Source organism: Rhinolophus sinicus, chromosome 1 (assembly GCF_057876585.1).
Source record: "Rhinolophus sinicus isolate RSI-liver-muscle chromosome 1, RSI-T2T, whole genome shotgun sequence".
NCBI classification, from domain to species: Eukaryota; Metazoa; Chordata; class Mammalia; order Chiroptera; family Rhinolophidae; genus Rhinolophus; species Rhinolophus sinicus.
In genome coordinates this window covers 91,879,184-91,904,040 of record NC_142501.1, presented here as the reverse complement: position 1 = coordinate 91,904,040, position 24,857 = coordinate 91,879,184, and the positions used below count along the sequence as shown (strand labels likewise).

The window sequence follows — 24,857 nt, the reverse complement described above, 5'->3', positions numbered from 1 at the left end:
ATATATCAGAACACACCCAGTGAAGCTCAGGTCCCAGTTCTGAACAAAACTCTCTCAAGCAGTGGCCTCCTTGCTGCTTTGCCACCTGCTCCAGGGTCCCTCAGCAGAATTAGATCTGAAATGGGGGACCTGGCTCAGGGTCTAGGACGTAAGGAAGGAAAAAGGGAGGTGGAAATTGACTTTGAAAGGCAATTACGGGGGCTGCCAACCCAGAGTTGAGGTGGGAGCCTAAAGGAGTCTTCCTCTGCTCTCTGAGGTCACCCAGCCAGGCCTGGCAATTCCTCTGCCTCCCTTAGGCCTGGGCACCCCTGGTTCTCACGTTACCTATCTCTGGAATTGACCTCTGGGGACTGCTGGCCTCTCCCTGCTTTTCTAGGATTATCAGACTGGATGAGACTCAAAAAAGACACAGCACTCAATTTTTAAATAACTTTATAATTTCCCAATGGATTTAGTTTGTGAATAAAAAAGAAAAAAATGAACAAAGTGTTTACAATAATTATCAAGGCAAGTTGACTATAACACAATTTCTTTGTAGTGTCATCATCCTGTCAGTAACACGACGGGCCACCACACACACACACACACACACACACACTCACTCACACGCACATGCACACCTGCACACACACGCACACACGCACGCACATGCACACAAGCACGCACGCACGCACACGTGCACGCACGCACACTGGAAGGCAGCGGGTGCATTTGCATCACAGACACCACCATTGCAGCTGCTACTGTCACCAAAAGGAACTCAAGCTACAAGGAGTCAGTCCCCGCTCCTCAGCTCCTCCTAAAGTGCAGCACTTCTCTTCTGAAGCTGAGGGGCGCGAGTCCCAGGGAGACCATCTCCATTCTGAACATCCTGGTGTACTGGGAGGTTTCTGGGCTAGTCCTGCCTGATGGGGCAGGCGGGCCAGCATGGTGGCATGCCACCCTCAGGGGCCTAGCGGCACTGGAGGATGATGCAATACTGGTGTGGTGCGGGAACTGGCGCTGGGCTCAGAAAGCTTGCTCTGGCCCACGCCTGGATCCTCTGGCTTCAGTTGGGTTCACTTCCTTTCCAAACCATGGTACCTCGGGGGCCAACAGAGACAGCCCGGGCCCAGGAGATCTGGGGTGTAAAAAGCTTCAAGGGAAAGAATCTAGGGACTGAAGCCAGAGGAACTGAGATCTGAGTACAATTCATTCACCTGGATTGCAGGCTCTGGGTTGGCCAGTGCTTGGCCCATATTGGATGGGTCACTGGATGATATAGCACCAAGTGGGCAGGAAAGAGGTTCTGTGACCTGTATGGGGCTGCTGCCAGGTGTGGGGCTTCAGAGTCAAGCCCAGGTTACCACACAGTATTAGGCACACTGAGCCAGGACCAACGTGGGGTGAGGGTGGTTATGGGGTCGCAAACTGTAAAAGTTCTACCCAGAGGTCCTGAGGATGTAAGGAAAACAGTGGCACAATAGGGATTCTCGGAGCCCCCGATTCTGTTCCTTCTCCTCAGCAGCTGTCGCTTAGCTAGGCAGTCACCTACCTGGAGTGTGGCCCTGTGCTTCCCAAGTGGCCAGCCCAACTGCCACCTCACCCGACTTGGGAGGAGGGGAGGAGTTTGGCTGCCCCATAGCTTGAATTCCTTTAACATGATATTGGTTTGCATTTTTTAAAAACACAGCTCTTTAATTTTTTTAGTTCTACAACTACATTTTAATATCTTAATAATCTCAACAATGGACACAACAACGTAACTGTCCCAATTCTCTGAGCCACACAGACAATATTGACAAGCAGAGAAACAGAAGGAGGTGGGATGGGACAAACACCCGCTCCCCCCAAATCAATCCCTAAAACCATCTCTCCCCCAAAAGAGTCAGGAGGAGAAAGACCTACAATAGGATCACAGCACTCGCTAAACACATTGGAAAAAAAATCAGGAGACACTTGGTTACAGCTTCGACACTAAAAAGTTTGAAAACAGTATTTGCTTAAAAAGAGTAAGTAAAGACAGCCATTTTGTTCAGAAGGATTTCCCTGTAACATGTTTTTTTCTTGCCCAAATATTCCCTTAGTTCACATGGGGGAAACTCCAGATTCTCTTAAAATGTTTCTTTGAATGGTTCAAGTTACTGGACTGGCAGTGATGGATGGGTGGCCTCACAGGCTTTGCACAGGGCAGCGAGCTGCACTGCATCTCCTTTTCCACAGTTCTGGACGGGTGGGGAGGTGAGGCCAGAGAGGCAGACATGAAAAGTACTGACAGTGCTGACAGATAGGGCCCACCAAAACTTAGGACGTGCCAAGGGAGGGTCATGTTCCATCCTCCGTGCTTTGCTCTTTCCTCCAAGACCCGGAAGGTGGCCTATGTGTAAGCAGCGGGATCAGACAAGAGGGCGGGATGGCGCTGGGATTAGCAGGACTGCCCAGCAGCAAATCCAAACGCCAATCTTGACCATCTACAGGGGCGGGACTAGGTCAGCAGTTGTCTAAAACGTTGTGATGACTTCCTCTTGCTCTTCTCTCACTCTCAGGAATGGGCGAGCCAATGAGCTCCTCATGGAAAAACCAAATAGACTTTTACTGACAAAAAGTGCCAGGTCACATTGCCAATAGTGACACTGAAGGTGGTCTTGGGTCCGGTCTGCCTCACTAGTATTTTAAAAGCCCACGTGTAAGGAAACGAGAAAAGAACTTAGATCTTTAGATAGAAATGTATGAGGTCAAAGGTTAGAACTGGGATGGCTTTGGGGATTCCTTTTCTTATTTCTTAATATGTTAAAGCCCATTTAAAGTCTTTTTTATTTCAAATGGTATCCAACTCCTTGCAAATCTCAATTCAGATACTTCATCAGGAACTTAATGAGTGCCTGGGACAGAAGTATGTGAAAAGATGAGAGTCACGTTGTATTTCTTTAGTCTTGAGCCCCAAGTTGGATTCTACCCATTTTACTTCTTGTTGTCGCCTTATGATGACCTTGATTTGGGGGTATAGATCTTTAGGTGTTAAGGGGAAACTAGACTTGCCAACGGAATGATGAGTTTGGTGAACATTACAGGCAACGTGCAGTGACCTGTCAAGGCCAATGACATTTTTGCTAATAGTTGTGTGACCTTGTGAAATCTTGAATACCATAAGAGGGTCACTAAATGACAAGTCCTTGTGTGATGGGAGTTGTATATTACTAAAAGTAGGCTCAATGAATGATCTCAACTCAATAAGATACTTTAAATGCTAGAAACGGGATTCACTTTGTCTCTGTAATATAAATGCAGGTCATGCTCACCATTAAACTTTAGCCAGAGCCTGTCTTCATCTAGGACCAAACAGTTCCCAGAGCCGTTGGCAAGACCCAGGAGGATCAATGAGATCCCCTGCTATGGTTTGTAGAGACCACACAGATGTCTGCCCCAGAAATGTCTCTTCTCAGAAGCAGTGGTCCAGAGGACTTCCATAAGGTTTCAGAGGGGAAGCAATAGGAAGGGCTGGAATGAAAAGTGAAGGGAAGGAGATGCAGAGAGCGTCACGTGCCAAGGGGGCAAGAGGGGCAGGTTCTGTAATTGATTGTAAAGGCAGAACCAGCGGGATCCAGGGAGACCTGACCGATGCCTCCTCTTATCAGACCAGCTGGAGAACAGCCAGCCAGCCAGCCAGCCAGGCCACTTCTTTGGGCATGGCTCTTCTCCTATGTTCTTTGTTCTGCTCTAGTCCTGAGAAGGGTGTTATTGTCATACCTCAGCTCTTTGCAGTAAGGTAGCTAAAGTGAGAGTCTACTATTCCAGCCTAAAATACTGGGCTTTCTACATGATTTATGGGCCGTGCAATACACACGTGGAAGTGAGGTAATTGACCACAAATGACCACCACTTATTACCGAACCCTTGCACCCCCACTCTGGCCAGTCTGGCTATCAGGAAGTGTCTCAGTAAGAAGTTTATGAGCAGAGTCCATTTAAACCTTCGACAAGGAACACTCTACAGCTTCTCACAGGGAGATTGTTTTACAGCAGGGAATCGGGGCAGCTGGAGACTTGACCATATAAGTGAACGAGACAGTCATGGCTGCTGTGGGAAGATGCTGACGGCTGTGATGACTTTACAGGCAGCGTCAGTGTCTTTGGGTGAGTACCTAGGGGAGGGGGAGGAGAAAACCAAGACAAAGACATTCAGCCCAGCAACTCTTATCAGGAGCTGGGGCTGTCTGGGAGGTGTCTGGCTACAGAGGTAAAGGCCTGCGTTTGGGTTAAGTGGTTTACTTCCCGGTGCCTGAGTACTGATGACTGCCGTTGCCTATGCTTGGGCAAAATGCCCTTCAAAATGCTAATACCTTCACCTGGATTTGTAACTTTGGGGTCAGTTTTCTGACTTGTGACATGGAGCTGGCCAAGTTCCACAAGGTACGCACAGATGTGTTAAGAAAACTCCATTACAGCCCCTACACAGCAGACTCTTTCAGGGGAACAACAATAAACAAAAATCCTGGATCACCAAAGGGGATCCTGTAGGCAGGTCAGTGAGTCGGCCCCTTCCCCAAACCCATCAATTCCATTACAGTGAGAAAAGAGAAATGCTGATCTGTGAAAGATTTTTCTGGAAAGGACACCTTCTATTAAGGTGGGGGAGGGGAAGGGCATGCCTTGTGCTGCTCTGACTCACCCAGATGTGTCTCAGCGTCCTTTACATCTGTCCTGTAATTTTTTTTGAGGATGAGTGCCTAACACTGACTTGCAAACAGTAGGCATTTCATAAATATTCCCTGAATGAAAGAATGGAGGAAGGAATGTGTGTGGGATGAGAAACATTCATTTGTGCCAGAAGGAGTTTCCAGGCGATGCACGAGGCTATGGATCTGGGAGTGCAAATCAAGAGTAAAACCTTAAGGGTGGGAGGTGAGTCGGAAACTCAGTGATGCTGGGCTGCAGGAGCTTGGAGCACGGTGCTGGGAAGGCAGAAGCAATCCTCCGGGGCTTAGGGGCCTAGACTGTGCTGGGAGAGCGGCTCAGGAGAAACCCGCCTGACCCAACTGCTCCCCTTGTACAGAAGCAGAGCTGCTGAGGGCAATACTTCATGCCAAACCCTCTCCTCCTTCAATTTGAGAACATGGTCTGACAAACTAAGTATAAGGTCAAAGGTCTTAAACCAGAGGGACTCGAGGAAGAACTGTTGGCACCAGCTGCTTGTTACCGGGCGGACAGGAAGGGCAAGGTGGGTGAGAGAGAGGGATGGGTGCTGCGCTCACCCACTCATCAAGAGGCCAGCTCGCAGCTGCCTGAGGAAGGCAAGCGAAGGAGACAGCAAGAAGGGGAGTTGTCCCTGTTCTCTCTTTCCCCCTCTTTTTCTAATACTACCCTTTCAAGATTTTGTTTTGACCCTTTTAGGAGAAAGCACCTATTGTGACATTAGAACACTCAGCTCTCTGGTCCGTGGGAACGCGTTCTCTCAGTATGTTGAACTCCAAGTAGATTCCAGCTTTAGCTCTCATGCCAAGGACAGAAGGTAGGAAGCTCCCGACTCCACGTCCCCCTGTGAGGGCACAGCCACCAGCATCCTGAATGCTCCGCTGCTGATGACTGGATGTCAGTTCTTCCTGGAGACGTAGCCACTTACCCACCCTGGACATCAAGCAAACAAGTGTAGAGACAACATCCAAAGTAGAAAGGCAGAGCAGGATGACAGATGTCAAAATGGCGCCGGAATCCCACCTGCAGGACTAACCAAAGCAGAGTAGAATTCGTAGTGTTAGTTTGGTGCCAAGAAGGTTCAGGGTGCCTGTTTCTTTTTGCAGTTCTCTTTCCTCAGCTCCTGGTTCAGGGCTGCTGGGCTGGCCACTCCCCACGGAGCAGGGTCAGGAGGACTCTTCCAATGCGTTGACCACCTGCTCCAGGATGTCGGGACAATGGTCTGCTATCTGCTGGAGAATGGTGTTGGCAAACTCCTGGAGCTCTGCGTTGTCCCGCTCACCCTTTTCTAACTCATTCTGAAGCTGAAAGAGAAAGGGAAGATGGATTTCAGATGAAAGGAAACAATCCTGTTTGCAGTAAGAGTTATGTTCATCTAATAAATGACATTTGCAACAACATGGAAGAAACTGAAGGCAGTATGCTAAAAGTGAAACAGCCAGGCAGAGAATGACAAATATTGCATGGTGTCACACGTGGGATCTGGAAAAAAAAGGTCAAACTCACAAAAACAGAGAGTACAATGGTAGGTGCCAGGGGCCGGGGAGTGGGAGGAAATGGGAAGAGGTTGGTAAAAGGGTACAAACTTTCAGCTATAAGATGAGTAAGGCCTGAGGATCTAACGTAAAACATGGTGTCTATAGTTGAAAATACTGTACTGTATATTGAAATTTGCTAAGAGAGTAGACCTTAAGTGTTCTCATAAAGAGAAAAGAAACTGTGTGAGATAATGAATGTGTTAACTCAATTGTGGGAACCCTTTCAAGATGTATATCAAATTATGTTGTACACTTTAATATTAATCACAATTTTGTCAATTATGCCTCAATAAAGCTAAAAAAAAAAAAAAAAAAAAGAAATGTAAAGAGATACTTTCTATGTGATGCCTTCCTGCATCTGAGTTAACAACCAGGAAAGTGTAAAAGTAAATCATCAAATGTCTTTTCACGAAAATGAGGCCTAAATCAGTTAGTGACTAGTGCAAGGCCCAGAGACAGTAATTTGCAGAGCTGCAACTCCAATCCCAGTGTCTCACCCAGGTGGAATGTTCTCTCCACCGCCACATGCATGCCCAAGGCCAGGGGCACATGGATGAGCTCAGACAGGATCTTAATCTTCCATAATGGTCCTTGCCCTTCGGAAACTTGGAATTTAAAAGACTTCCCCTCTTTCCTGTGCAACACTTTTATGCAGTGTATCAGATGACCCTACCTTTGGCCTGCTAATTTAACTAATGAGGTTATTCTGAGAAACATAAGGTAGTCAGTCCTCTGTTTAAGAATACATATGTTTCTAACTTCCTATTGTTTTAAACACCCTCTCTGACAATCCTTCCAGCATTAAGCCAACATTTATTGAGGGTCTGGATTTGATCCTTGCCCTGAAGACCCATTTAGGTTAATAAAAGGGACAAACACGTAAGCAGATAACCACAACCCAGTGTGGTAAGGGCCGTAACCAGGCAGGATGTGTGCTGCAGGAGAAGACGTGAGAAGGGCTGTTCCATCCTGGAGGAGTCTGAGAAGATGGCACTAACGGCAATGTGTGATTTGGACCTTGAGAGCTGACAGGAGTTTGTCTGGGAGATCAAAGAGAGAAGAAGCTTTCAAGCAGATGAAACAAACACAGATGCAGAGCTATGAAAGCGCTTGGCACAGATCTAGGGAAGAGTGAGGCATTCAGTATGGCTGGAAGTCAGGTAAGGGAACTGGGTGGAGGATGATAGGAAACGAAGCTGAGGAGACAGCCTGGGGCCAGACTGTGTATGTAAAGTAAGGAGTTCAGATTTAATCTGGTTAAAACAACAACAGAAAGAAGTCTAAGAGTTTTTAAACACTACGGAGACATGATCAGCTTCATTTTCTTGGAAGATAGCTATGAAGATAAAAACACGACAGAATGAGTGGGAAAAAGAATACGGCAAGGGAGGTAACTGTTACAAACCCAGGTGAGAGCTGAGGAGGGCTAACACTCAGGTGGGGTCCAGGGACACGGAAAGGAACAGCTGCATGTGAGATTTCTGCAAGTAGGGCTGATAGGAGGTGGAGCCAAGTGACAGGGGATAGAGAATGACTTGGACAGTTCTAGCTGGGGATACTAGACAAATAAGACTGAAAATACAGGAGGCAGAGCAGGTTTTAGGAAAGGAGGGGAATTAAAACTTGAGTTTAAAGTATAGTTAAGAACATAGGTTCTGGAGTTAGGCTGTCTCGGTTTCAGTGTCAACTCTACCAATTATTGACCTGGACCTCTCTGAGCCTCAGTTTCCTCATCTGTAAAATGAGGCAATAACATTTATAGGGTTGTTTTAAAGAATTAATGAGATATTCCTATAAAGTGGGTATAATGCCTTACACAGAGAAAATGCTTGATAAATGTTAGATGTTGTTATAATTACTGTTGTTTTTATTAAATAGGTAAGATTACTCAGAAAGAGCATATAGATTAAAAAGCAAAGAGAACCAAGTTTTAATTACAGTCTTGATAGAATCTAGATGCTCAGAGCCAAGAATTACTATGCTGCTTCCTCAAATATATCAAAAAGTTAGGAACAGATTTAGAAATCTACTTTCTGCTACTGTGTTTCCCCGAAAATAAGACCTAGCCAGACAATCAGCTCTAATGCATCTTTTGGAGCAAAAATTAATATAAGACCTGTATTATATTATATTATACTATACTATATTATATACGGTCTTATAGTATAGTAAAATAAGACCGGGTTTTATATTAATTTTTGCTCCAAAAGACGCATTAGAGCTGATTGTCCAGGTCTTATTTTCGGGAAAACACAGTAAGTGTTGACTGTAAGATCAAGACATGCAAGGGCTAGACTCAGACCACACTAAGTCTTGTGCATATCAAGGCTTGGCTGTGTCATATACACAGGAGTCTCTGAAACAGGGAAACCAAGGGGACCAGGTGCCTTGTACATACAGCTGCACAGAATACAATCCAGAAATACTGCTAGGTGAAAAGGCTACAACTCTCACGTCTCTTCAGTGGAACTGAAGTCAACCACGCAAAGTAAGTGAGGAGGACGTCAGGTTGTATTGCTTCAATTTCCCATCTCAGTCATTCCCAGGAATATTCTGAATAACTTTGGAATATATTTGGAGCCAGGTATTTGTACTTCATTTATGCTTTACAAGTCACATATTTATTTCCCATGAAATATTTTTCATTCTTTTTGGCTTCTGTTAAGAAGATAAACATGGGGGCTGGCCCGGTGGCTCAGGCTGTTAGAGCTCCATGCTCCTAACTCCGAAGGCTGCCGGTTCGATTCCCACATGGGCCAGTGGGCTCTCAACCACAAGGTTGCCAGTTTAATTCCTCGAGTCCCGCAAGGGATGGTGGGCTCCGCCCCCTGCAACTAAGATTGAACACGGCACCTTGAGCTGAGCTGCCTCCCGGATGGCTCAGTTGGTTGGAGTGCGTCCTCTCAACCACAAGGTTGCCGGTTCGACTCCCGCAAGGGATGGTGGGCTGTGCCCCCTGCAACTAGCAACGGCAACTGGACCTGGAGCTGAGCTGTGTCCTCCCCAACTAAGACTGAAAGGACAACAACTGGAAGCTGAATGGCCCCTCCACAACTAAGATTGAAAGGACAACAACTTGACTTGGAAAAAATCCTGGAAGTACACACTGTTCCCCAATAAAGTCCTGTTCCCCTTCCCCAATAAAATCTTTAAGAAAAAAACAAAAAAAGGAAGATAAACATGAAGTTACTAATGGATACATTTTAGTTGAATAACATTTTCAGCCATTTTTTGGATTTAAAAAGTATGACAATCATTGTAGGAAATTTGGAAAAGAAAAGCACCAAGGAAAAAAACCACACCTATAACATTAGCATCAGGAGATAACTGTTGCTATATATTTTGTCATAATATCCTTTGGGACTTTTATTATATATACATGTAGTTTTAGAAACAAAAGGGTAATGATATTATATAGGTTATTTATAAACTGACTTTATTTTTATCTAAAAGTACACTACAAATACATTTCTAAACCAAATATCAAAGGCTGTTTTTGGAACTTGAAAATTGATTCTAAAATTTATCCTGAAGTGTAAATATATAAGAAGAGCCAAAAAAAAAAAAAAAAAAAAAAAAAAAAAAAAGTTTTAAAGAAAGAAAAATTATGTGGGACTTGCTCTACCACATTATAAAACAAACTATGAAACTACACTAATTAGAAGAGTATTATATTGATAAAATTAGATGAGTGGGATTTAGAATATGATTAGGAGGCATTTGAAATCAATTAATATTTTGGGATGATTGGGCCTACTTGTATTTAGATTCCTGCTTTACCGTATATAAACGTAAACTTCAAATCGGCCAAAGATCTAAATTTAAAAATTATACTGTGAATATACATTCTTCTCAAGTGCACATGGAATATTCTCCAGATCATATGTTAGGCCACAAAACAAGTTTAAATAAATTTTAGGAGGGCTGAAATCTCATCAAGGATCTATTCTGACCACAACGGTGTGAAACTAGAAATCAATTATAAGAAGTAACTGGAATATTTACAAATATGTGGAGATTAACCAACATGCAACTGAAAAACCAACTGGTCAATTAAGAAATAAAAAGAAATAACAAAATACCTAAGACAAATAAAAATTGAACTACAACATACAAAAACTTACAAGATGCAGCAAATGTCGTTTCAAGAGAGAAAGTCATAAATACCTACCTTAAGAAAAAAGAAAGATCGCCAATAAACTACCTAACTTCACACCTCAAGGAACTAGAAAATGAAGAACAAACAGAGCTAGAAAATGAAGAACAAACAATGCCAAAAGTTAGTAGAAAGAAGGAATTAACAAAAGTCAGAGCAGAAATAAATGACATAGAGACTAAAAGGATAATGGAAAAGATCAATAAAATTAAGAGCTTGTTTTTGAAAAGATAAACAAAACAGACAAATTTTTAGTTAGATTTACCAATAAAAAAAGAGAGAGGTCTCAGATAAAATCAGAAATGAAAGAGAAGATGTTAGAACTGATATCACAGAAATACCAAGAATCATAACAGACTACAATGAATAATTATATCTTAACAAATTAGAAAACTTAGAAGAAATGTATAAATTCCTAGAAACATAAAACCTATCAAGACTGCATCATGAAGAAACAGAAAATCTGAACAAACTGAACACTAGTAAGGATTCTGAATCACTAATCAAAAACCTCCCAACAAACAAAGGTCCAGGGCCAGATGCCTTCACTGGTGAATTCTACCATACATTCAAAGAAGAATTAATAACAATGCTTTCAAACTCTTCCAAAACACAGAAGAGGAGGGAATACTTCCAAACTCATTTTACAAGGCCAGCATTATTACTCTGATACCAAAAATTTGACAAGGACACCATAAGAAAAGAAAATTGCAAGCCAATATCCCGGATGAACACTAATGCAAAAATCCCTGAACAAAATATTAGCAAACCAAATTTAACAATACATTACATTCAACAATACATTAAAAGGATCATACACTATAATCAAGTGGGACTTATTCCAGGGATGCAAAGATGGTTCAACATCTGCAAATCAATGTGACACACCACATTAGAAAAGTGAAGGATAAAAATATACGATCATCTCAACAGATGCAAAAAAAATATCCATTTAGATAAAAAACTCTCCTGGAAGTGGGTATAGAGAGAATATACCTCAACATGATAAAGGCTATATATGACTATTCCACAGCTAACACCATACTCAACAGTGAAAAGCGGAAAGCTTTCCTTTAAGATCAGGAACAAGACAAGGATGCCTACTCTTGCCACTTTTATTCAACATAGTATTAGAAGTCCTAGCCAGAGCAATTCGGCAAGAAAAAGAAATAAAAGGTATCTAAATTGAAAGAGAAGAAGCAAAACTGTCACTACTTGCAGATGACATATTATATGTAGAAAACCTTAAAGAGTCCACCGAAAAACTGTTAGGATTAATACAAAATTTAAAGTTGCAAGATACAAAATCAATATACAAAAATCTGTTGTGTTTCTATATATAGTAATAAAGAACTCAGAAAGAGATATTAAGAAAGCAATCCCATTTACAACTGCATCAAAAAGAATAAAATACCTAGGAATAAATTTAACCAAGGAGGTAAAAGACCTGTGTACTGAAAACTCTAAGACAATGATGAAAGAAGCTGAAGAAGACATGAATAAATGGAAAGATTCTATGGTCACAGATTGGAAGCTACTTCCAGGACTTTTTTCCATGTCAAGTTGTTTGTTGTCCTTTCAATCTTAGTTGTGGAGGACGCAGCTCAGCTCCAGGTCCAGTTGCCGTTGTTAGTTGCAGGGGGCGCAGCCTGCCATCCTTTGCGGGACGTGTGGAATTGAACTGGCAACCTTGTGGTTAAGAGCCCACTGGCCCACGTGGGAATTGAACCGGCAGTCTTTGGAATTAGGAGCATGGAGCTCTAACTGCCTGAGCCACTGGGCCGGCCCTGGAGGAATCAATATTGTTAAAATGTTCATACTACCCAGAGCAATCTCCAGATTCAGTGCAAACCCTATCAAAACTCTAATGGCATTCTTCACAGAAACAGAACAAACAATCCTAAAATTTGTATGAAACCATAAAAGACCCTGAATAGCCAAAGCAATTTTGAGAAAAGAAGACCAAAGCTGGAGGCATCATGCTCCCAGATTTCAAACGACATTACAAAGCCATAGTAATGAAAACAGCATGGCACTGGCACAAAAACAGACACACAGATCAATGAAACAGAATAGACAGCCCAGAAATAAGCTCACATACATACATGGTCAATTAATTTATTACAGAGGAAACAAGAATATACAGTGGAGAAAGGACAGTCTTTTCAATAATAAATGGTGTTGGGAAAACTGGCCAGCCACATGTGAAAGAATGAAACTGGACCACTATCTAACACCACACATAAAAATTCACTCAATATGAATGAAAGACTTGAACGTAAGACCTGAAATCTTAAAACTCCTAGAAGGAAACAGTCAGTAAGCTTCTTGACATGGGTCTTGGTGATGTTTTTAGATTTGAGGCTAAGAGCAAAGGCAACAAAAGCAAAAATGAACAAGCGGGATGATATTTAACTAGGAAGCTTCTGCACAGTGAGGGACCATCAACAGAATGAAAAGGCAGCTGACAGAATGGGAGAAAATATTTGCAAATCATATACCTGATAAGGGATTGACATCCAAAATATATAACTCATACAACTCAATAGCAAAACAACTCAAATAACTCATACAACTCAAAAGCAAACAGACAAACAATCTGATTAAAAAATGAGCAGAGGATCTGAATATCTCTGAGGAAGACATACATATGACCAACAGGTACAGGAAAAGGTGCTCACTGTCATTAATCATCAGGGAAATGCAAATCCAAACTACACCGAGACACCACCTCACACCTGTCAGAATGGTTATTATAAAAAAGACAAGAAATACAAGTGTTGCTGAAGATATGGAGAAAAGGGAACCCTTGTGCACTGTTGGTGGGAATGTAAATTAGTACAGCCACTATGGAAAACAGTAAGGCAGTTCCTAAAAAAATTAAAAATAGAACTATAATATGATCCATTTATTCTACTTCTTTATATATCCAAAGAAAATGAGAACACTTTAACTGAAAGAGAGATATGCACCTCCATGTTCATTGCAGCATTTTTTATGATAGCTAAGACATGGAAGCACCCTAAGTGTCCATCGATGGATGAATGGATAAAGAAAATGTCATATATTATACACACATATACATATACAATGGAATATTATTCAACCATAGAAATTAAGGAAATCCTGCCATTTGCAACGTATGCACAGGTGTAACTTACGGGCTTATGCTAAGTAAAATAAGTCAGACAGAGAAAGGCAAATACTGTATGATATCACTTATATGTGGAATCTAAATGAAAACAACAACAAAAACCCAACTGAAGTCATTGATACAGAGAAGACTGTTGGTTGCCAGAGGTAGGGGGTGGGAGGTGGTTAGAAAAGGGTGAAAGGAGTCAAAAGGTACAAGCTTCCAGTTATAAAATAAATAAGTCCTGGGGTTGTAATGTACATCACAGTGACTACAGCTAATAATACAGTTGTGTATTTGAAATATGCTAAGAGAGTAGGTCTTACAAATTCTTATCACAAGAAAAAAACGTTTTAACTATGGGTGGTAATGGACGGTAACTAGACTCACTGTGATAATTTTACAATATATACAAACATTTAATCATTATGTTGTACACCTGAAACTAATATGACGATGTTATATGTCAATTATATCTCAATAAAAATAATTAAAAAATTATACCGTGAAAGTACTAGAAGCAAATGGAGGAGCACTTTTTATAATCTTGGGCTGGGGTGTAGGTAAACGCTCTTTTACTTTTTGCAGTAGACAAAATGTTTACTTATATTGAAATTCTAATTCTTATATTGAAATTCTAATCTGAATGTGATGATATTTTGAGGTGGGGCCTTTGGGAGGCAATTTGGTCATGAGGGTGGAATTTTCATGAAAGAGAATAGTGCTTATAAAAAGAGTTCCGAGAACTAGCTAGCTTTTCCACCATATGAGGATACAAGGAAAGACAGGCAGCATGCAATCCAGAAGGCAGCTCCCACCAGAACCAGACCATGCGGGGCATCGTCATCTTGGACTTCTAGCCTCCAAAATGGTAAGACATAGATTTCTGTTGGTGATAAGCCACACAGTTTATGGTATTTTGTGACCACAGCCTGAACTGACAAAGACAAGGGGTAACGCTTTTAAAGAAAGCTACAAAAGGATAAAAAAAACAAAAAGGACAAATTTGACTGTAAAGAAATTTAAAATGTTTGTATGGAGACAGAAGAGATAAATTTAAATAAAAATAAAAGTGATGCCTTAGGAAACATTTATAATAAATAAGACAAAAAGACAAAGGATTGATATCAATATATTATAAAAGTGGTACTATAAGCCCAATAACTGGATAGAAAAATGGACAGAGGATATGAACAAAAAAACTCACAGAAAGAATACAAACGGCTAAAAAGCACATAAAAAAATAGTCAACTTTGTTAATAATTAAAGAAATACAAGTTAAATAAGATAGGTTTTTTTCCTTCCTTATCACATTGGCAAAAGTTTCAAGTTAAAAATTAGTGCTGGTAAGAATTTGGGGAAGTGGGTACTTTATCCTATTATTGATGGGAATGTAGATTGGTAAGCAATCTGGTCTCATCAAACAAATTTAACTGTATATATCCTTTGACCAAAAAAGTTTCATATTTAAGAATATATTCTATAGAAATACCAGTAAGAAATTCAGGAATGTACGCACAAGTATGTTTACCAGGGCAATTTGAAAGAGCAAAAATTTATTAGTAAACTTAGTGTCAAACAAGAGGTGAGGGAGATCTTTATGTTTGGACCTACATATAAAAAATGTATGAAACACAAAACTATTAAAGAGTGGTTAGTTTTAGTGGATGGAAAGACTTTTATTTTACTCTGTATACTTCTATATTGTTTAATAGCACAAGCAACATCAATTTTACGATAAATATGAATAAAAATGTATAATATAAATATTCAAAGTTACATGTATTTTGAAGTGTGTAATTCTTATATTCTAAGACACTGAGAAGGGACAAACAGAAACGAGTAAAATATTTACTCAGAAAGTATTGATGGATTCACCAATGAAAAGGAATGAAGCGCTGACATGTGCCGTAACATGAACCATAAAAACATTATGCTAGGTGAAAGAAGCCAGTCACAAAAGACTACATATTGTATGATTTCACTCTTATGAAATGTCCAGAGTAGGCAAATCCAGAGTTAGAAAGTAGATTAGTGGTTGCCTAGGCCTGGGGTGAGATGGGGTAATCGGGAGTGACTGCTAATAAATACGGATTTCTTCTTGGAATGATAAAAATGTTTGAAAACTGATTGTGGTGATGGCTACACAACTCCAACAACATATTAAAACTATCGAACTGTACACTTTAAATGAGTGTATTGAACGGTGTGTGAATTATACCTCAATAAAACTAAAACAAATTGACTGAGTACTCCACGCAAAACTCTGCATAGTAAATGCCCACAGAGAGGTATATGGTGCTACTGCCTTTAGTTTGGGCAAAAAGGAGGAGGAGAAGGGGGAAGAACATGGCCGTTGATATTAGAGGACAGAAAGAAGGGTCATTCTAAATGGAAAAATAGTATGAGCTAATAAGGCATGGAGGGAATGTACTTGGCTGTTCACTGTGTTCGGAGCACAGGAATTCCCTGGTCTTGACAGAAGCAATACTGTGTTTCCCCCAAAATAAAACCTAGCCAGACAATAGGCTCTAATGCGTCTTTTGGAGCAAAAATTAATATAAGACCCGGTTTTATTTTACTATAAGACTCGGTATAATATAATATAATATAATATAATATAATATAATATAATATAATATAATATAATATAATACAATACAATACAATACAATACAATACAATACAATACAATACAATACAATACAAGACTGGGTTTTATATAAGACCGGGTGTTATATTAATTTTTGCTCCAAAAGACACATTTGAGCTGAGTGAGTGTCTGGCTAGGGCTTATTTTCGGGAAACGGTACCAGCTCTTCGAGAGTGACAAGAGGCCCCTGGGTTGGTCAGGCTTGGGTACTGTCCCTCAGAGGACCTCTCCACCCCCATTCCATTACACAGTGGCAGTGAAGCCACACCTAGGGCACTGTGTTCCATTTCAGGCACCTCATTACCAGAAAAATGGAGACAAACTGGAATAAGTTCAAAGGAAAGTGGCAGGCATGACTAAGAAGCTGACAGGATCATTTTATGAGGCAGGATTAGAAGAACTAAATAGTAGACCTGAACTAACTGAAAACGAAGGGGAGGGAATGTGATTATTACCTACACATGTCAGGAGGGTGTAAACAAGAAGCCGGAAGAGTGATTAGTACTGGAGGAGGAAGTATAACTAAAAGTGATGGAAAAAGAGTAGGGGCAGAAAAAACCAGAGTTAGACTGTAAGGCTATGCTTTTTCCAAGGTCTAGTGAATGGTTTGCCTGAGAAAAGGTGTTTAAAAAAATATAATGGGGGATCAAAAGAACCAAAAGGTTCAGCGAAGGAAGTGTTCCTTCATTGGCTGCAGTTGCTTTCCATCTGGTAAACCTTTCTCTGCTCTCCAAGGATTACGAATGGTTTGCATTTTATCTGAAAGCAGCATTAAATGTGGGCATGGCTGAGCACCGAGAGATTTCACTGGCACTAGATCCATTCTATGCTAAAATTTCCTGTCTTGAAAAAATCTCAAAGATCAAGCTTTTTGTGAAACTGGAATTACTTGTAAAATAAGGGTTTTTATTCTGACTTTGAAATGCAAAGCTTTAGTCATTCTGAAGTCAAAGGAATACAGAAATGTGTTATTAAAACGTGCAGACCACTTAGTAAAGAAAGGCGGTGTGAAGGAAGCAAAAAACAAAAACATAGACAGGTGTGCTACACAGCACAGGTGTGAAAACAAATCTTGAAATGCATTAGCACTTTGTTATTTTAAAGTATTTCATTAGCACGTGCATCACATGTAAAAAAGTAAGTTTTGATATGGTTTCAATATGTAGCAGGTCCTATGGATAAACTGGGAAAGGTGTATTCTAGTTTTTGAGACTTCATTTTGCAGGTGTCCCTCGAGGCATTCCTGGTCCCTGCACCCCTTGCCCTTGGCCCCTCCCATTCCTCCAGGCCGGTCTATCCACCTCGCACTTCCTCCCCAAAGAAACATCCCTTTAGCTTGAATTTCCCCCAAAGTACAAACATGTAATATTTCGAATTTAATGAAAATGCTTATTCTATCCTAGCTGCAATCAATTAAATCATTCTCCTTCCCTCTTTCCCTTCCTTGTTAAAGCTACAAATCCAAACTTAGTGTTTGTACGACTGAGTCATTCCAACAAGATCTTCCATTTCCTATTCTCTGCTTTCTAACATTGGCAGGCTTATTCCATCACTGCCAGTACCACGGTGAAAACTACGGTTTGACTTCTTGCCCACTTTCTTAAAAGCACCATAACTACATAGCACATAAGCTTACATGCGCCCTTCCCTGGATATAAACAATTTTCTGTGTAAGGATTGAAAGCTTTGCATCTAAAGACAAATGACAACAAACTTAACAGTACTCCCACAGTAAAATAATTTCCACTAAACTGCAAAACAAATTTCTTCCCATGAACCCTGCAATCTCCTTCTGTAACTTATGCATTAAACCTCATATCTTAGCATCTTAGTTTCTTCCATATACAAAATATCTACTACAAAGTCTTCCTCAAGCCTCCCAGGCACCTCAAGATATAGCCCCTCTCCACTTAACCTTCATTTCACTAAGATACTCTGGAGGAAGGGACTACTGGCATTATACATGTACAGGTATGTGCCTCCAGTAGAGAAATATAAAATAAAGTGCTCTGCTAAAAGAAACAGGGGTTTGGCCACGTGGTTAGGATGACCATGGGGCAGCCAGTCTGGCTGCTCCAAGCTTCCTGCACGCGGGGTCTGGCACTGTGAGTGGCACAAGGCAGTTCTCACGATAGCTCAGGGCCGCTCAGTGTGTAAGCAGCAGTGGTTCTGAGGAAACTTACTGAGGGAACGCAGCCAGGAAACATCCTACCTCAGCATGACCCTACAACACTCCGTGCTACTCCTTCCCAGGCCAACTTGAGCCAGCCTTCCAGGTCCCTGTTCCCTCTGTGACCTGTTTCCAGTCTCTCCTCTCCCCTGGCCTTTGCTAGGGCTTCAGAGGGCACGCTCATCCTGAAAAGGCCTTTTGAATCTGCAAGTACACAAGCTTTGGAATCACAAGGTAGTGCTAACTTTTTTCTTTCTTTCACCATCAAACATCTCAAAAGAACAGTCTGTATTTGCTACCTGTTTCTCTTTTCCCGCCTTAACAGCTTTCAGTTTTTGCCATTTCAACGAAACTGTTCTCTCAAAAGTTTACTAAACTAAGATCTCTGCATTGAAAACTATAAAACACTATTTAGAGAAATAAAAAAAACCTTAAAAAGAAGGATGCAGCATGATTATGGATTGGAAAACTCAATACTGCAAAAGTCAATTCTGCCCAAATTAATTTATAGATTCAATGCAATTCAAACCAAAACGTTTGGTTGGCAGGTGCAAACCAAAACGTATGCACGCGCGCGTGTGTATAAACTGACAAGGGATTCAAAGTATAAGTAGAAATGCAAAGACCCAGGGACAGCCAAAGCAATCCTGAAGAACAAAGTTATAAGAAGAACTTGAAGAATTGTCACGAAGAAAAATACTACTATAAAGCTACAGTTGTTATCATAGTTTGCAACTGGCACAAAACCAGACATATAGACCAATGAAACCAAAGAGAATACAGAAAAACAGCCCAAACCTGGGAATAATCCAAATGTCCAACAACAACTAAATGACAAACTGTGGTACATCCATACAATGGAATGTCATATGGCAATGTGACTGCATGGACCACTGTTAAGTGTACCCTAATAGGTGCACTTCGTAATCATGATGTTGATGAAAGACTAGACACAAGAGGTCACACTATGATGCCAGGCAGGAGAGGTTTGTAAGTAGGCAAACCGGACCTGTAGCATGAGAAGTCAAGTCCCCGTTGCAGGGCGGGCGGAGCAGTGACCGGAAAGGGGCGCGATGGGAAAGGGGCGTGGCCAGAAAGGGGCGTGGCCAGAAAGGGGGCGTGGGCGGAAAGGGCGTGACCGGAAAGGGAAGTGCCTAGAGGCTTTCGAGGATCAGGGATGTTCCGCTCTTGTGTCAGGTGTCCATTTTAAGTGTGTAAAAACTAACTGAGTTTTATATGTACGATCTGTGTACTGCTTTGTATACATGCTATACTTTAAAACAAAAAAAAACTACCCCCCAAAACCCAAACCTCAAGGATTACCGAACATGACAACCCAGAGGTGTTTACTCAGTCTTTGTCCTACCGCCCCTTCCGCGATCCCTGCCTGCCCTGATGACACCGCCTCCTAAAATCTCTCTCCCCTCCTAACTTTCTGGCTCTCCTCCCCTGCCCACAGATTTCCAATCCGTCCTGCTGCTGTCCTCTTCCTGCTCTTCCTCCCACACCTGTAGGTGTTTCCTGGGGTCTAAGGAGGCTTCCCTCTTACATCCCCTGCTCAGGTAACACTATCTAGCTCCAGCTTTATAAAGTGCTAATAATAATAGTAACTAATTTACTGGACCTTAATTATAGGCCAGGTATTGTTCTGAGTACTTAGCGCATTCACACCTTTACTCCACTTTCTTTGCTAATTATTTCTTTTGAGGTGGGCTTTTCTGAATTTGAAAAACTTTTTATTTAGCACATACATATATACAAGAGAGAATAATAGTATAATGAGCCTTATATGACCTGATTTTAATCATTATCAAGGTATGTCAATATAATTATAACTCTAGTTCTCTTCTCTCTCCTGAATTTCAGACTCACATTTTTCAAATGCTCGATAAACATTTCTTTGTGAATGCTCGCTCCACTTACACATCAAATCATACCGTTCAGACTATTTAATAAACTGTTCTTTTCACTAAATAATTACTACAAATAGCTCTTCATGTGGTTAAATAGTCTTCGAAGACACAATTCTTCTGTGAGATTCTTGCTACTGCCCTTTTCAGGCCATGTTTCTTTTGGTTTAGGTTCTCCATTGCAGACCACCTCCTGGTCACAACCCTAAATACACGCTCTCATGCTGCTACATTTTTTGCTTATTGCAGTCACTTCACAACCACTTCAACCCTGGCTTATATGAGTAATCTTTCTAAATCAGGTTGGATTAGGCTCCCTCCTCTCCTTCCAATATCGTAAATGATTTCCTGCCACAATCTGGCAGCCCTATGCTCCTTTTCCAGTTCGTCTCCTTGCGCTTCCTTGCTAGTCCCTTGTCTTTGCTTTTACTTTGACGTGGTTCTCTCCCCCTAGAATGTGGACGGTCTTACCTCTTACACACCTCTCTTCCCCATCTTACCACCTACCATACGCTTCATGGTTGAGCTCAATTGCCCTTTTTCTCTGAGAAGCCTTCTCTACTTAGAAGTGAATATTGCTAAAGTATTAATTTTGTCTCACGTTTAAAGAGCTGGCTATGTGTTTAATTCTCCAACTCTCCTGCAAACTCTTGATGAATTCTGTTTTACATACCAATGCTGCCTAGCAAAATATCCTCCACATAGCAAACAAACGAAAAATGACTGGTGAATAAACTAAAGCAACAGACACTAATCCTGGGGGGAAACAATGATAACTTTCCAAAGAGTTTAAGATAAAATCTGAAGCATCTCCAAATCAAGACCATGATGCAGACCTCAGAGCAGGGTGCCTAAACTATGCACTGTAAGCACCCCACTTTGTTTAAAGTTCTCGAAAGATGGAGTATGGGACAAGTATAGGATACCAAGGTGGCCTCTGGCAGGAATTTTGGCTTTGTCTGCTGAATGTTATTATAATGTATTCTGTTCTTAGTAGCTATTCCAGCCCTCCCTGAACTCAGAGTAGTAACATGATTTCTAGAGGGATGCGAGCCAAGAATCACAAATGCAACAGCAACTCTATCTGAATGCTCAAAGCAACACACATCTAAAGTGTGTGTGGCAGAGGGAAGAAGAGCATGCTTTTGCTTCCACAACTGTTCAGGGGAGAAACAGGCAGAGGAAGCTCAGAAGGAAAGCTCAGTGAGGTATTTCAGAGATGATGTTATACAACCTCACACCCAACAAAAACACTGCTGTGAAAGGCTGGCTGTAAGGGAAACCACTCGAGCGCCCTTCCTGCTTTCAGGGTTCGGCTGGCTGTCAGGAACAGATGGACGGTGCGAAGGACAATAAGGAACATGGCTGGGCTGGATGGAGGAACAGAATACAGCTGAGGCATGGGCAGGCTGTTATCCCGGGAAGCCGCCCAGGCCAGTCCAGCTCACACAGACAGGGCTGCTGTTAGAACAGGTACAGCTGAGGAAAAGACCAGGGACAGCTAATAGAAATCCACACAAGAAGAAAGTTTTAAGAGAGAAAATCTTATTTCAAGGTAAAGCATTGTATTCACAGCCACGAAAGAGGAGGATGTACAGATGGGAAGAAAGAAAGGATGGTTACCAGAGGTTACTGAATGAATTCAGTTGTGGCTGGCACTAACTCAGATTAATTCCTTTCTGTAAATGGTTTGGTTGTGGGCAGGAAATTATAGAGATGATTAATTTGGTTTGAGCAGACAAGAATCTGAACTTGAGGTTTGTAACAGCTAGGTCCCAGGATGCACAGGCCATGAGGTCTGCGCTGTAAACTGGCCGGATGGTTGGAGCTTTTCAGAGGGGATGGATCAAGCGGACACTCCTTCTAGCCTGTTCAGACCCAGGCTAGATCATATGTTGTTTAATGCATCTGCTTAGAAGATATGAAGACATAAAATCACTTCCAAGTTCAGATGTTTGAACAACTAGAATAAATGGAAATATATTTTGCCACATCTGTTGAATAAAACATCAAATATAAAACTTACGTGGTCTGAGTGATCTGAGACCACAGTGGATATTTCTTGCCCAGTCATTTATTTTTCTACAGGTATTCTGGTCACTTTTTTACTTTGCTCTTGAAGAATTTGTCCTATGATTAGTTCCCACCGATTACAACTAATTGGAGTATGCAGCTCCAATTTCTGTTTTTTTCCTAGTATCTCCACCCACCCTAGTTGCTTGTTGTGTGGAGCCTGAAGCAATTGCCACGTGGCTCGGGGCTCTGTGCAACACTGGCTGGAAGTGGTAATGATCCTGAGGTTGTTTCTGGGCCTTCTCCTCTTCTCTCCTCTGCCTTGTAACGAACTCCTTTGCCAGACAATGTCTGCGTTTGTTTTCATAAGAAGGAAAGGCTGTTGTTGCTTAGGCCAAAAGTAAATAAGGTGTTACTGCTCTTCCATGACTAATATTGAACAAAATGTCATAATAAAAACAAGAGCCAGCTCCATTCCACCAAGGGGGCCTGGCCATACATGACTACAGTTAGAGCTCCACTGCTCAACAGTGTGATAGCCACAGAAAGTGCCTCCAGACCCGCTCGGCGATATTAAGGAACCTCCCCCTTTCCTTCCCTCATGACAGAAGCATCAAGGTAGGAGGGACCCTCAGGTACTTCAGCCTCTCACAGAATGGCAATCATACAGTCACTTTCCAGTACGATTAAGAACACTTTATGACTGGCACCTAGTAGGTGCTCCCTAAATATTTACTGAGTGAATGCTTGTCATATGCCTTGAGGTAGCTGGATTTTCCAATGTTATATCGTTGTATATTTTTACCTTTAGTTTTCAAAGGTTAAAAACAAAACCAAAAATAAATCAAGAGCTTCTCTGCTTTCCAGTTACGGCAGTGAAAATTCTGCAACGTGATACTGGCAACTCCCTAGTCCCAAAGGAAATAAAACAGTTAAGATTTTTAGTGAATCTGTATTAGTACAAAGCACATAATTTACTTTTCTACACCTACCCCCTCCCACACAAAGTATCAAACAGTGGAATTACTAAAAGGAAGCAGCCTGGTGCTGAGAGTTAGGCTCGTTGATCTGGAAAGGAGCTAACAGAACTACCAGTTCCATTCTCTAAACTTACAAGACACCCGAAGCCTAGAAATAAAGTGGCCAGTACAGTTTGGACTGACAGAAGTATCTGCCTCAGGAAAACTTAGGAATTATCCTTCATGCCAAACCAGGAAGTGCTGAGGGGGGAAACTCAGTGTTCAGATACATGGTTCTATATAGAGAAAGAGGAAGACTCCCCTGCCTCAGAGGAAAGTTTTATGAGACATCTGGTCTTGCTAGCTATCTACCAGATCTCTTAGAGTTGTCATATCACTCACCGCTGCTTATCATTCTTTTGAAAATTAGAGTCAGTCCTGATTTTGAAAGTCAACAACTGAGAGGTCAAGTAACTGAGGTAAAAGTAAACAATTGTGGTTCGTGGCCATCTATACGGCCCAAACACACGTTGCTAACACCTGTCACTCCCAATTCATCTCCTTACATGTAGCAGGAGCTGGAACAAGGCAAGTACAATGGATGTTAACAATCCAGTATTAGATAGTTATCTGTATGTAAACCAGTACAAACTTTTGCTTTCTGATGATTCTATTATGCATTTGCAGATGTTACTATGTACTAATGTCTTGATTTCTAACCTACTTATGTCTGGACACTTTTTCTTTTCTTTTCTTTTTTTTTAAGGAGAGCTCAGCAAACAGTGGCCCATGCAGGGATCGAACCGGCAACTTTAGTGTTATTAGCACCACGCTCTAACCAACTGAGCTAAACGGCCACCCCTGGACACTTTAAAATGCTGGTTGCTTTCCTGCCTAAAGCATTCTTCTCTGGCTGAGATAATTTTTTTCTGCATGATATTCTGTGCCTCTAAGACTTCCCTGGTTACTGTCTTTCCTGAAAGGTTCTATCTTGATATCGGTGTTACACCCTCTCTGAACAAGTGGGGTAAGGGAGTGGACAGAGAAGGAGTGTGGCAAGAAATCAGAAGACATGGCTACAGAAGATAGAAGTGGGACTAGAAACCCTACATCCCAAACCCAACAGGAGGTTTACATTGGTCTGACTGGCCCCCTGACATTAAATTTCAAGAGCCAAGAATCACCTTGTGTAAAAATGTTCCTGGAACACCAATGGAACTGTGATGCCGCAGCCCACTCAGAGAACAAGCCAGCTGTGACTACTCCGGTACCACTGTATTATATAATTGAAAGTTGCTAGGAGAGCAGAACTCAGAAAAAGTAACTATGTGAGGTGACGGATGTGTTAATTAACTCAGAGGAGGGGATTCTTTCACAAGGTATATACATAGACCAAATCATCACATTGTACACTTTAAATACCTTACATTTTATTTGTCAGTTATACCTCAGGAAAGCTGAGAAGAGCAAGCCAGTCCCCCATCTGGGGTAAGTGCATAAGCACAGGCCTGAGGCAGAGATGGATGGCACAGTCTCTGCCAGGATCTACCAGCCAGGCTTGCTGGGGTCATACTCACGGCCTGAGAAAGTGTGCAGCATTAAAAACAAAGGGCCAGCTTTCACAGCTAGGCAGAGTTTTAATATGGCTAAATGGA

The 24,857-nt window shown here is 41.6% G+C and overlaps 1 protein-coding gene across 9 annotated transcripts in view; it reads right to left on the bottom strand.

Moving 5' to 3' along the window:
* Window positions 1-415: 415 nt before the first annotated feature.
* Window positions 416-24,857, bottom strand: part of ERC1 (ELKS/RAB6-interacting/CAST family member 1) — a 491,277-nt gene continuing 466,835 nt past the window's right edge. For all 9 annotated transcript variants that reach the window (XM_074325171.2, XM_074325172.2, XM_074325174.2 and 6 more), the window contains one exon: window positions 416-5,974. In XM_074325171.2, coding sequence (XP_074181272.1) covers window positions 5,837-5,974 — 138 coding nt within the window. In that variant the 3' untranslated portion in view covers window positions 416-5,836. The remainder of the gene's footprint in view (window positions 5,975-24,857) is intronic.